Here is a 14,573-nt window from a genome sequence, read left to right on the forward strand (position 1 = left end):
CCTAAACATGTCTGGCGCGGCTAGCCGGCTCGGAGCGCTTCGAATCTCCCGCCATTAGGTACGCGTCTCCCCATTGGTGCAAGTCGTCAGGCTCCTCCCACTACCACGCGAAGAAGCCACCGCGAGCGCGGAATCGTCGACACGAGCCCGAAAAAAACCAAAAAACTCACGCGCAACGCCTATGTGCACGATTCGTGCGCGAAAACGGGCCATGCGGTTCACGATTAATAAAATAAACTTGCCGCGCGCGGATGGGGAGTCTGTCGCTATCTTCCGAGGTGCATCAAGCAAGGTGTGGTTATCAGGTACGCACGAACTGAAGGGTGCCTTTTTTTTTTTTTCTTTGGGTGGGCAAGGGGTGCACGCTGCGTCAGATGGCCGATTTCATCCTTTCTTTTTTCTTTTGCTACCCTAAAACGATGCCTCAGCTGCGCCGGTCGATCAGCAGACCCGCCGAAAAACCGCACTATAAACGGTATTGTGCTTCGGCCAACCGCATCTTAAGCGGTATGCTTATGCATTGAGTTCTATGGGAGGCAAACCGGTGGTCGCAAAAATCCGCGTTATATCCGGTCCCGCACTATAAGCGGTTACGTTATAAATGGTCTACACTGTAGTTAAGCAATGAACAAAAATTAGGTCCACTGCAGTAGAGGCATTGCAAAATTTGAATTTATGCGATGCCAAGTGTCTGTACAAGCCCTGAAGTGACACCCTCTCTGTCATATAACCAGAATATGTCTTTGTGCTGTAAAAGACCTATTGAGTTTTTATTTCGAATTTTTCTTGTGTAACGCCATAATAAATGATTTTTTTGCCACTTTACGATCACCCAAAAAAATTTTTGATTATTTTTTCTCGTTATAGATTCGTCCATAGAATTTAAATCCACAATAAAAAGAATAGACCCTGGGGGGATGCATTTGGCGAAAAAATTCGACCCTTAAAGGGTTAACACACTGCACTCAATTAAGTAAGGTAATAAAATTAACTAAGACAAGACGAGCAAAGGCAGCAATTCGAGCTGCCTGCACCAAGTTAACTCTAGCCCAGTGGTTGCATGAACCCAGGTTTCACCGTACAGGCTTCATCATGTTAAATCATCGGTAGCTATGCGTCAAGTTTTTCTCAAACTGCGTCACTTGATTCCAGGTGTGGAGTTGGGATCTCGATTGCCCATTTGTGGAGGGTCTCCAAAATACTCTACAAATAACTTTGAAATAACTTCAATTTTGCCCCAGCCTTTTCATTGCCACATTCCTCAGCGATGGCAGTGTAATTTCTCATCTGGGTTGAATTTAGTGAGAAGGTATAAAAAAGCCCAGTCGTGAATAAAATAACATTGTATATTTTGTTTTTCTTTCACGGTAACTTTAAAGTAAAGAAATATATGAACAAATTATACCAATTTGTCATAATTTATGTGGTAGACAAAATACATCACTAAGGTAGGATGAGAGTAATGCAGTGCAATGCGTCGACGAAAAGTCCACGAGCTCAACTGACCTTTTTCACGGTCACCGTTCTGACCCCTCGGTAGCTTGCATATTTTTCTTCGTGCATCTGCAATGAATGCAAAGCCCAAGCGCCAAAAAACAGCCATTAGTTCTTCATTGAGGCAAACAAAATTTCTTTCTGTCTCCACATTGAGAGCATTAGTGAAAATTAACATGCAACTAAGGAACATGCCCAGGAAGCAGGCGTTTGCCCATCCCCTAAACAAAAGGCTAATCCCAATCACACAGTTTGAAAAGCTGCAGCACACACTTAGCTGCAGTGGTTTGGTTGATAATCAATGTGTTCATGACAAAAAAAAGATATCGCTCGCTCGCGATCAGTGCAGTCTCACCTGATCGTCGAGTTGCATTGGGTACTGGGTGAGGGGCTTCACTGCCATGTCCTCCACTGCATCCTCTCTCCTGATGGTAAGGGAGGGAAGTTTGAAAATGCAAATGGCATAAGTCGACACCTGATTCAGTTGGTTTTGATTCATCGTACAAGATAGCGCACAAAAAAAAAAAACCATGAACGTTATAGAAAAGCGGACACGCGGCAGCGCTGTCGCATGTCCCCCTCACTTTAAAAACTCCTGTGTCTTCTTGCGCTCATCTATGGCAAATTAATAACAAGGTTGAATTGAGAACACTTTTTCTGTCCTGAATTACAATAGTAATGGGATTATGAACTCGTTTTAGTGATGCGAGAATATGCTGCATAGCGCGAAAAGAAAATACCAGCATGAAGTATTATTAATTGTTATATGAACTGTAAAATGAACACACACGTACAATATCTCTCTTTTAGGTTCGAACAGCTGGAAACTCTAACCCACACTCACGACGGTGTTATTGTGTTGGCAAAAACAGTTTGAGAGTATTTATTTTCAAGTCCCCTTGGTCAGGCCAAGGGTTCTAAAAACAATGGTAAAAAAAAAAAAAAACAATTTCTCTTCACAGTGTAACCGTTTCAAGAAGCATTAGGCTTGGAGAACTGACACAGCTAAGTTTACACCTACTTTAACCTCATGACCATCAGTCCCAATTACGTTATGGAAAGAAGCTGGATCAACGAAGGCAGATCCTACCAGAATATTTCAGCCTCAAAATTAGTGAGCACACCAGTTAGTTTAAAGAAAAGAAGAGGCGTTTAGAAGCTCGCTTCTACTGACTCTAATTTTAGCACTGAAGTGCACCCTTTAAGTTTCAGTCTACTCCCTCAAAAAAAGTTACAATTCTAGCATTGTTGCTCTAGCTGAGAATTCCAACCACCCACTTCATGCTAGTGTCGCCATGGCTGCCGCTGTAACAATAAAGCGAGGTCTCTAAACAGTCAAAGCTCTAAGTAGCCTAAGAGCACATACCCACTGAAGATTATGTACGTATTAGTAAATCTTCACGTAAAATAACCATAAAATTTCACGGGTATTTTAGTAAAATACTCATGAAATACTCATGGGTCCGTGTGTGCTCGTTGAGCACACACTGACTGATACGTATTTTATGGGTATTTTCACTCGCGAGTGCACAGCATGAGTACCCACGAGGCAGCATGCGCTCGGGAGCTGGGTAACTTATGAGTGCACAGCTCATGAGGGAGCTTGTGAGTGCACTCATTGGGTGAGCTTGTGAGTTGATCCACACTCATGAGCTCAGCCATGGGGCAGGATGGATATGAAGGACAGTACACCAGTATATGGTGTACTGTCCGCCAGTTGACATGCATCGTACGGACTCGAGAGGGGGGGGTGCTTTACCTGTGGAGGACAAACTTGTACGTGGGACCAGGAAGACTCTTGATGATGGCCGAGGCGTTTAGGTGGCACCGCCCGTACATCACCACCCCGTTCACCTTTTTTAAAGAACAAAAGAAAAAAAGAGGAGTGAGCTAGGATGATGGGAAAAATCCTTTCTATGCAAACGTGACAAAATGCAAACGTGACAAAATGAGCATTTTTTCTCCCTTTTTCATCTTCTCTCATCTCAAAGAAGGAATGACATCAAAAAGGACCCTACTAATGGTTACAGAACCGAACAGCTCAAGTAACTTTCATCCATAGCTTTCTTGAACTGAGCTTTTCACACAGGATCAGGGCACCAAAGTCTCAGATCTGGGCCCTTACTGGCAGTTTTTCAGGTTCAACAGCTAGAGTGGTGGATAAGCCATGCCTGCTGCTGAATTACCCACCTCTGCTGCCGCGGCCAGGGTGCGGGCTTGTTTTTGTTTTAAGGATGAAAGTTGGGCTATTTTATGCACACTAAGCTTGAACATAATTACCAGCTCTCACAAAGAACAAAAAAGACATTGTGACAAACTTCTACTAAGACAGACCGTCACCTGGAAAGATACACCCACTACATATCCCTGTGCAGATGTCAGAAAATGTAAGGGACATAGACAACTGCCGCCCACACATCGTGCTTGCTCCAACTTGCTTCTTTGAGGGAGCCTGAGAGCAGATGCTTATGCACCTGTTACCTTCAAAAATGTTATGAAAATTCTGCCAACTGTATGCGTATGCTTTCTTATGCAGTTTCTCTGTTTTTACACAGCCTTATGTTTCCTTGGTGGCACTGAAAGTACATGTCCACCTATACAGTGTTTTTTCTTTGTTTTTTTTTGTTTGAGTTCATAGCATCAAAGCACCGATTAGCTCGACCATTAAAAGTTTGCAAGTTAACATACAGACTCAGTTTTTTAATAAATTGCGTGAGGCCACTGGATTAGATAGAGCTCTGCGATTTTGCTATTTAATTTTTATTCTTTACAGTTTTTAATTCTCATGTTCCTTTTTAGTTTCCTGCGGCGGATGACGGTTGCCAGATTTGGCTACCAATAGGCAAGCTGGGCGACTTCTCGTTTCGCCGAATTTTGTGTTTTCCTTTTCTTACAGTCTCCCACACTTACACTATTACAAAACAATTAAATGCCCCAACTTTCCCAATTACTACACATCTGTGTGCAGAAACGGCATCAGACTTTTTGGGTGCAGGGTACTTGAAAAGAATGGTCACCCATTAGCCCAGAAGCCCCTTTGAGAACGCGATGATGCGCACTATTTCGAAAATCAAATGTCCAAACTTTGCTAATTGCACATTTTTGCGCAGGTTCGAGGCATTACACTGTTCGCGTTGGGGCACTTGGCAAAGAACACTCACACATTGAAATAGGAGAGGGATTGATTGATTGATTGATTAATTGATTGATTGTAGGGTTTAATGCGCAAACGCAATGCAGGCGATGAGGCGCACCGTAGTGGAGGGCTCCGGATTAATTTTGACCACCTGGGGATCCTTTCACGTGCACCAAAATCTTGTACACACGGGTGTTTTTGGTTCTCGCGTCCATCAGAAAAGCGACCGCCTCGGCTGGGAATCGAACCCGCAACCTCGTGCTCAACAGCACAATGTAATCCATCATGGTGGGTTTCATCAGAAGTAGTCGAAGACAGGAGAATCATTTGACATTGAGAATTTTGGAAAACATAAAGACATCCTAACTTCCTTGGTTAGGGGAGGAAGCGGTAGCGACACTGGAGAGAGACACGCACCTCGAGGAGCTCGTCGGCGACGCGGATGCGGCCGTCGCGGGCGGCCTGGCCATTGGGGTGCAGTCCGCAGACGAAGACGCTCATGCGGCTGCGGTTCTTGTTTCCAGCCAGGGACAGGCCCAGGCCGCTGGGGCCCTTCTGGAGCTCCACCATGAGCAGCTCCCCGCCGGCCGCCTTCAGCTCCTGGTACTTGCGCTCAATCTTCTCTGCAAGAAGGAAAAGGGAGAGAGAGAGGACAAAGTTCAGAGGTACGCCCTCACCGTGCCGTCACGGATTGTATTATTTCGCAAGGATAAGAGAGTTGTGGCGAGACAGCAAGTTAGTCTCATAGTTACGTGATGAAGCTTGACTTCATCACGTAACTATGAAATTGTTCCCGGTACTTGTACTCGATCTTTTCTGCACATGCACATGAGAGGAAGGGGAAAAAGGAGACGATAACGACGACCACAGGGCCGTACCCGTGCCACCATGTCTCGCGGTTGTTTCACACGAAAAATATGTGAGTTGTGGTGATATATGGAAGTTGCACCATTGATAAAGCTATTTCCATAGGTACTGTCGAGAGCAAAGTTTATGGACCCCGAAAGCAGCAGTTTCGGGTTATTTCTCTGCCACATGGCAGCCCGGGATATTATGCGCAACATTTTCGCAATACACACTTCAGTAATTATACGACATTTCATGTGCAAACCACAATTTGTGGGCTGCTACTGGAAGAGAAATAACCGACAATCGCCATTTTCATGGTCCGTTAACTTTTGCCCATGACTGTGCATGATGTTTCATCATGCAACTGCAAAGCATATCTGTCCCGACGCCAGGTTTTCCTGTGGTTTAAAACGAGCAAGTGGGCTGTGGAGAAAGAAAAGCAATGTTCTTGTACAGAAACAAGCTGCTGGCATTAGCAGATTAAGCTGTTTTCTTTTCATAGTTATGTAATGACGTAAATAACATGAATTATGAAATAAACATAAGATGACAGTTTGAGATCCGTTCCAATGCAGCGCCCAGCCGTGATCTCATTGTGGCGAGATTGTGTTTCCTTGCAAAGCAAAGCTGTTGTACGGACGCAAACTGCTGCACTGAAAAAAGGTTATTTTAATAGATCATGTCATCATATAACATCAAACGTAACTTTCATTCACCACCCCGCGTGACGCCATTACAAAACATTTTGTAATTCTTCGGACTGTGATGGTCACAAGGTTCTAATGTAATGTTATTCCTCTCCAATTTTCCAATACACAGACTCAGTGACCATGCATTACACCTAAGATTAACCACTAAGTGCCGCACGCACGAGTATTCGTTTCTCTGCCCAGAAAAATGGTTTAGTGAACTAATTTTCTGCCAAGGCTGCACCAGATAACAAGTTGATGACAGCAATCATGTCAATTACACCTCAAAAGGTAGAATGTTTCTTCATTGATTGATTGGTTGTAGGGTTTATCGTGCCAATGCAATGCAGGCGATGAGGCGCGCCATACTGGAGGGCTCCGGATTAATTTTGACCACCTGGGGATCTTTAACGTGCGCCGAAATCTCGTACACACAGGCGTTCTTGCCTTTCGCCTCCACCAGAAAAGCGGCCGCTGCAGCCGGGAAACGAACCTGCCAGAATGTTTCTATTAGTTAAATTGAATGATATTCACATCACAGCATGCTATAGAATGACCCGATAAACCATTTTGAAATTAAGAAACAAATCTAACAGAAAATCACAAACAGCAAGTGGAATCTCTTCGGGGTCTGCTAGTAACGAAAATGCTACATTTTCCCACAAAAAATAGCCTAATTAAATTTAAGAAAAATACATGAGGCACTGCTGCGGAAACTTCGGAAATGCATGGCTCACCGACCCCGACAGAAACCTGGCATCCTCGTCCTCTGCCTTTTGTATAAAGCCACTTCACACTCTCAGTGCGTTTCTATCAGCAACGAGACTCCACAGGGAGATAAGATATTCCCTGCCGGAGTGCAATATGGGCCGTAACCTCTGCAGCCTCCGCAACCTCAGCGCAACAGCGCAATCTTTTGAAAAGTGCTGATACAAAGGTGCTTAGATACAATAGCGCTTTGGCTATTATGAGTCAAAAGAGTGCAACCAAACTTCCAACACAGTTCTTATTGTTTTTGAGATAAAAGCAAAAAAGAGTGCTGTTATCTGCTGCTGCAACTGAGTGTGATTACTTACAACAAGCAGTGAACGTGTTATCTGTTTGTACTAGGGCTGCGCGTCGATTAAAAATTTTAACACGATTAGTCGGCAGGCTTTAATCGGTTAATTGATTGATTAATAGGTTGCGTTGGTTTGTAAAGAAAAAGTGAAAATATTTTAATAACAATACTAATAATGATGATAATGATTATGATAATAATAAAATTATAAGAATAAAAATAACAATGGCATGCTTCTAGGCCTAATCACAAACACTCAAGGTCATCATCATGGCGCTAATGTGGCCAGAATGCTGCTGATCACCACGTTTGTCATTCGCACTATTTTTGAAATGGGATCACCAACAATCGCCCTCATTTCAGGGGGCACCGATTAATAGTGGTTTACTTGTGCCAGAGTCATTTTGTCAGATCATCGGACAATTTTATGGGATCATCTTTTATCGGACTAAAATATCGGACCACGCTTGCATCGTTTTTCATCGTGAAATAAGGCGGCTTATTTGAACACGTGTATGAGACTCTACATTCTTGAGCTGAATTTTAACTTGGCGCTCCCGTTCATTTTTCTCACATGACTTCAGCCGATTAACCGATTAAAAAAATTAGTCGTGACTAAAGCATTAATCCATTAATCGGAAGGTTAATCAATCAATCGCCCACCCCAATTTTACACTTTTTTTCAGATTCCTTTTACGTTGGAAAGATGCTTTGCAATACTTGCAGATGCCCATTTCAGCAAGTGGGTTACATGCCCGAGTGGATGTGTATAACTATCATATGGTTAATCATACGTACTTACAAAACTGTTAATGGGTTTTGAGCTGCATGCCTGTAGCAGTACTATTGTTAATTCAGAGGCAAGCAATTCGCAAACCTGCTAGCACTCAAATACCCCCAAACCTAAAGTTACTGGCCTAAAATGTGCACTGTAAGAAGTTTGCAAAACCTGCTATATGCCTAAAAATCTGCACAACTTGCAAAATAGTAAGGCGGGAATACGAACGAGCCCCATTTGCTGCAAAACACTTTGTGGCTATTGAGTGCGGGCCTTCAGTTTCCAAGAAACCTTGCTGCGAAAAAAGTTTTCTTTTGTGTACTTTTGCAATGCATGATGTGAGCCCTTACTCAGCTTGCATCGGCCAGCACAGAGCCGATGAATGCATCCAACCCCCCTCCAAAAAATAAAAAAAAAACCTGAATGTGCTAGCAGTCGACAACCCTAAACAACAAGCTTTGAACGGGTTTCTATTTTACCATAACATAGCAGTTCGTAACGTAGATATACGAAGTCAGCAGCAACAGCCAGGTTTGTCCTAACCATTGCTGGAGCACCCTGGAGAAAAATGTCTCCACATTTAATGGCAATAACCACCCCGGCAACACACAATGTCCTCGGGATGTCCTCAAAAGGTCCAAACGTCCTCACTGTTTTTGCGAACAGCTTTCCTCTCTCTTTTTTTCAGCTCAGGTCATATACTAAAGATATTACTAATTATTCATATTACAGTTACACAACAGTGGTATTCTATACCATTCCAGGCCATCAGACTAGGGAGCTGACCTAGGGCTGGTTGCATTCCAGTTACGCTTTGTTGCGTTTCTACGTATCATGAGACAATGCATGGCGGCCGGTACTCAAACAAAGGCCAGCCGAACCATCACTTTTTAAGGACAACTTTCTTTCCCTGACCTCTTTCTATGCGTTCTTTTTGTCTCATTCCCTGTGAACTTCTATCTGTATTGTTGCTTTATTTATTACCAGGAAAAACAAACAAAGGGAGACATGCTTCCATGCGTCTTTCTATTTGTTTTCTAATTCGATTTTCGTCTCTGCTGTTCTTTCCAGTATGTACAAGTACGGAATCGAAACAAATAAAAAAAGAAAAAAAATGTACAAAACTGCCGCTACAGAAATAAGACAAACTCCGCCTGTTTCTATTTTCTGCCGGTGCCGCAACAGCGGCTAAGCCAGCCAGCTGGTCGGCTTTTATTGTTGTGTTTCCATTCCTCCAGCTCCGCAACAATAGAAGCTCATTTTTCAAATAAACCAAAACGGATTGCCCAAAAAAGAAGCCCGAAGAAAGGAAGTAATGTATTAGGGGGTCGTGTCAGGAGCTTCAGGCAAAGCGCCGGCAGCTGTGGACGACACGACCACAGTTGTACTTTGGCGACGAGTTCCTTGCTGATAAAAGAAACCGGCTGCATGTCTGTCTGCGTCACCGACAGACTTTTGCTGCTTCCAAAGGTTAACAGAGTACAGAGCTTATCTGCCATTTGTCGGCAAACAGTACGTGTTTGTCTTGATACAAGTAAAACTGCGGCTAGGCGTTTAATTGAAAGGTTGTTTAGAATAGATATCACGAGAGAGAGAGAGAGAGGTTTTTTGTTGTTTTGTCAAGTGAGGTTGAAATTTTAGTTCCTATCATTAACAAGAATGACAAATTTATGTGAAATGCCTGTGTATAACAATGGCAAGCAAAGGAATAGTATATGCACACAAGCACAAAGTTGTGAGGAATGTTGTCTGATTGTTTGACGTAAACGCTCTTAATTGCGTTCTCTATTATTTTTGTCCTGCTATGAATTGAAATAAAATATCCCCGAGAACTTGAAAACTCTTGAAAAAAGTGTAGTTACCCAGTGCTTCAAAAAGAAGCTAAAATGGTTTTCAATATTCTAGTGGCATAAAACCAATAAACCGTGTTCGTAGTGGCATAAATGATGTCAAAGTCAGTTCAATAATGGTACTTTTGCAGTACTAATAAATGTGCATGACATCAGTTAATCAGTTGTGCAAAAAAAAAAACTGCGAACAGCAGCAACAGCATGGCAACAAAATAAATTTAACTTGGAGTACAACTGATACAGCTTGTAAGCTGCATTAGGAACTTTTTTCTCTTTTTGGTATGCATCTTTATTTCTTGAGAGCAAATATAAAGGCACAAAACTGCAAGATCTGCCCCGGAAAGGTATAACGAATAGAGTGCAACGTCAATTCCACTTCACAACGTGGAAGTGGAATTGACGCCTTCACAGTTACTTAAAGCAAATGCTTCGCACATATTTAGATCTGCACCACACCTAAATACAGCACATGCCTATTCGTTCACTCCCAATAGTTTATGAACTCAAAGTGAGACGAACCCGTTTTGAGACAAAGATGGTCAAATCCAAGATGAAAAAAGACGACACCAAAAGAGCGGTCATAGACAGGTTTAAACCAGAACGTACTTTTTCCAGAGGCACCAACAAGAATAGGTAGCTTGATAAAAATGCAGCCAGCTTGACTGTTGCCCATGGCAGTGATAACAACACGTTCAGAATTTCAGGTCACAACGCGAGGCTATATGCGCTGCTAGCGAGAGTACAGACGTACAGGTTTCTGGTAGGTGCAAAGTTCAGGCCAAGAACTTTTCAATAAGGGGAGGAAAACTCGCAGCTGGCTACTGGGGCTCCGTACACATGACTCTCACCAAAGAAATTGCAAAGCGCAGGTATTCAAATAAAGCAGTAACAGTAATTATTAACGCGTATTTTCTAACCCATGTCATAGACTGCCTGAGTGGTCTTTCCTCTCTATTTTTTTTCAAGCAAACAAATTTAACTGCCCGATTGAAAGTTCTTTCTTTTGAGGCACAAAATATTAGCATAGTATTATTAACACAAAATATTATCACCCTAACCACTCTAACCAATTCCTCAAACTACATGATTGCTTTTTCATTTTTTTTTGAGGCAAACAGATTAAAGCAAATAGAATTTTTGTTTCTTTCGCGCATCCGGGCAGCTTTCAAAAGCTGACGTACAGCGCATAGCATTTTAGTCCTGGAAACGTGATTTTCTTGTCTCTGCAATGCAAGTATGGTTTAGCACGGGGAAAGATATCACTTATTTGTAGCACATGCACAGGATTTGAATCACCTTAACTGCGAAACGTTTAAACTAGGCAATTATCGCAGATAATGCAACCGGACAGTTATTGAACGTTGGTGCAAAAGCCCCGTGGTTTGGCAACCAGAGGACTTACTAGTCGCCAGTACGCGACCTATTGATGCACTAGCATTAGTAGTTTTCTTTCACATGTGCTATTTCCTAAACAGTAAACAAGTGTTTGCACCCGATGAATTTGCACCACTCGAAGTAAGGCAATGGTGCAACAACATACGAGCATGGGACCCTGTATTAAAGTAATAAAGCATTGCTGTTAACACCCAATGAATTTGCACCACTTGAAATAACGCAATGGTGCAACGACATAAGAGCATGGGACCACGTATCGAAAGAAACCAAGCGCTGCTGTTAACAAACAAGCGATTTTTATATGTTAACGAAACTATACCCAGTTAACCAAGCTCACTTCCCCTGTGAAAATGGAAAGAGCATTTCTAGCAAGAAATCGTAATTTCCGGCTTCATTTCTGACTCGATTATTAGATTCTAGCTGGAATCGACAGCCTCTAACTAGAAAAATTCTTAGTCTAACTAGAGACGATTATTTCCAGCTTACGGTTTTTTTTTTTTCTTCTAGCTGGACTGACAAATGCTAGTTGGAAGTAAATCTCAATCCAGCTAGAAATTATGCTATTTCTTGCTAGAATATTTCTAGCTAGAGGAAATTTCTGGTTCAATAATTCAGCTGGAAAAAAACATATATTTTCACCTGGGTTAGAACATAACTCTGCGCTGGGCTTTGTTCTTTTTTAACTGAAACGGAGTTCTTACTAGTACGGGTTTCTCAGAACACACAGAACTTTGAGAACAAACTTAACAAAACGAAACAAGAGATGGAACTTCAACGAGACGAGCTGAACAGTGCTCTGAATCGCATCTAGCTGCAGAGTAGTTCTTCCTTACCAAAGCACTTCCCTGCCTCGCATAACGGAGTGAATTCAACAGCTGCAACCTCAAAGCATGCAACGCATGCTTTGCACAACGCTTGCGAAACAAAGAGTACGGCCTGTAGCACACCTTTTTTCTCCGGTTTCCTGCTTGCAGGGCTCTTCAGCCTGTTAGGCCTAAACCAGAACGCACACACCGCCTTCATCGCACACTCCCGCAGGAGAGAAGAGTCAAACGCGTCTGCCGGCAGCACGCACAACGCGCTTTTTTTGTCAACAGCAGGTGTTTCGCCGACGGAACCCGCAGAAAAGGACAAAGGGGAGAGGGGATTGTGAGAGGGGAGAAGAAGAGAGAGGGCGACAAACAGAGAGGAGAACAAAATCTGTGGAGTGATGTTTGAAAGGGCAGCAACGCTTCGAAGGGAACGAACGAACAAAGAACAAATGTTGGGAGGTAAAAAACAAACTAGAAAGAAGCAGCAGGAAAGTAGGATGAGAGAGAAAAAAAAAGTTTGAAACGTGAAGTGGGGTCAGCAGGCAGGCAGGCAGTAAAGGAAAAAAATAAATAAAAGAAAGCGGCTGTGGCTTTGGCATTGCAGAAGAGCAGGGAAAGAAGAGAGAGAGAGAAAAAAAAACGCAGGAAAAAAAAAAGCCTCTACTGACGGCGTGTCAAATTAAAGGTTTCGTGTGACACTTAGGCGAGTCTCTGCTCTGCATTAGTGCTGCTTTTAAAGCCAGCTCGAAAGCACTGGGAGTGAAAGTACAGCAAGGCTGGTGGTGCAGCTGAAAATTTTGTTCAGCAATGCGTGTTTACTCTCAAATAGAGGAGTTATTCGGAATAGTTCGCAGAAATTGCGTGAAATCTTTTTGTAAGGTATGTTTAAACAAAAAAAATATCGCAAATATTGATTTGAAACCTTTTGTCATTTTAAGAATCACTTTATTAGTGCATGCACACACACATACACACACACACACACATTATATATATATATATATATATATATATATATATATACCGATCAAGGCCTGCCGATATCCAGGCCGGCATCCGACCGAAACGTCGACCAATAAACAGTTTTGTTAGAAGCTATACCCAGTTTTTACTATACATACATATATATATATATATATATATATATGTATATATATATATATATATATATATATATATATATATATATATATATATATATATATATATATATATATATATATATATATATATATATGACAGAAATAAAGGTTGGCAGAAAACCTCGGAAAGCAAAGGGGAGGATATGGTAGGTCATTGAAACAGATAAATAATTTGAAGGGAGGGAGGGAGGGAGAGAGAGAGAGAGAGAGAGAGAGAGAGAGAGAGAGAGAGAGAGAGAGAGAGAGAGAGAGAGAGAGAGAGAGAGAGAGAGAGAGAGAGAGAGAGAGAGAGAGAGAGAGAGAGAGAGAGAGAGAGAGAGAGAGAGAGAGAGAGAGACCCACCCAAGCAGTTGTGCAGAAATACAGCTACATGCAAAACAATTTAGTCTGAAACAGTTGCACCTATAAGAGATAGAACAACTGCGATGCCTGACACCTGCCAAGCATTGCCTAGGTCAAACACATCAAGCACATGCCTGCCTAGTCTTTCAAAAAACATGCCACCCCTGACATCCTATCTGTTACTCGTAGGCCCTGTGTCGTTTTCGCAGAGATAACTGGAACACAAAGTTAAGTCATCAACGACGAGTCAGACAGAATTCTAAAAGTGAAAAACGAATGGAATGTTTCTGCAAGGTCGTGTACAGGTACCTCTGATAAGGGCAAAGGTGAACCAAAAATTCCTCACATTTTTGTGGCATAAAGTTCTCACACTGGCAGCTGTACAGATAGGCTGCCACAACCGCGATATGCCTCGGAAGAAATTTTGTGCAAGCTTCCCTTACAGGCAGAAAAATGCTACGCACTTTACAGAATCAGTGGAATCACTGACCGAATTTTTATAGAATCAGCAACTGAAACTAATGTCACACTTAAAAAAACAAAAAACGTTACGGAAATGTTCAACATCCTTTTCTTCATGATGGGTACAGCGCAAACAAAACTCGGACAAAAAAGGACACAGGATGGAGCACTCCCCTTTTGGGCTGTTCATATATTTTTGGTATGTTGATTCCAGACACTGGAATTTTTTTTTCTTGCGTCATCATCATCATCATGTGCTTCCCATCGCATAAAGTTGGCTTTCCTGCGTTGTGTTTTGGTTACGACACCGCCATCAGCGAGCTCAAGAAAGTTTCGCTTTAAAAATGTACCGTCGCAGACCAGCGAAATGCAAGCACGAAAATATGAACCAGAACACGGGAAGTTGAAAAATACTGTTCTTGAAGGTCCAATAATTGTACCCTTTCGGTATATTTGGAAGCCAAGTTTCCTAAATTTGTTAATCTAACTAAGCCACACGTCAATGTGACTTGCATGGAAAGAAATCGCCCTATTTGTGTGTTCTGGTTCATATGCTCGTGACTG

The 14,573-nt window shown here is 42.4% G+C and overlaps 2 protein-coding genes across 7 annotated transcripts in view; one reads left to right on the forward strand and one right to left on the reverse strand.

The window, feature by feature from the left end:
• LOC144162848 (uncharacterized) overlaps positions 1-14,573 on the forward strand; it is a 369,290-nt gene that overhangs the window by 191,320 nt on the left and 163,397 nt on the right. The window lies entirely within an intron of this gene.
• LOC144162845 (multiple PDZ domain protein-like) overlaps positions 1-14,573 on the reverse strand; it is a 283,629-nt gene that overhangs the window by 20,205 nt on the left and 248,851 nt on the right. For all 4 annotated transcript variants that reach the window (XM_077693545.1, XM_077693543.1, XM_077693544.1 and 1 more), the window contains 4 exons: positions 5,048-5,253; positions 3,254-3,348; positions 1,850-1,919; positions 1,507-1,563 (listed from right to left, as the gene is read on the reverse strand). In XM_077693545.1, coding sequence (XP_077549671.1) covers positions 1,507-1,563; positions 1,850-1,919; positions 3,254-3,348; positions 5,048-5,253 — 428 coding nt within the window. The remainder of the gene's footprint in view (positions 1-1,506; positions 1,564-1,849; positions 1,920-3,253; positions 3,349-5,047; positions 5,254-14,573) is intronic.

Source organism: Haemaphysalis longicornis, unplaced genomic scaffold (assembly GCF_048455015.1).
Source record: "Haemaphysalis longicornis isolate Haplotype H1 unplaced genomic scaffold, Haemaphysalis longicornis Haplotype H1 scaffold_12, whole genome shotgun sequence".
Taxonomy (NCBI): Eukaryota; Metazoa; Arthropoda; class Arachnida; order Ixodida; family Ixodidae; genus Haemaphysalis; species Haemaphysalis longicornis.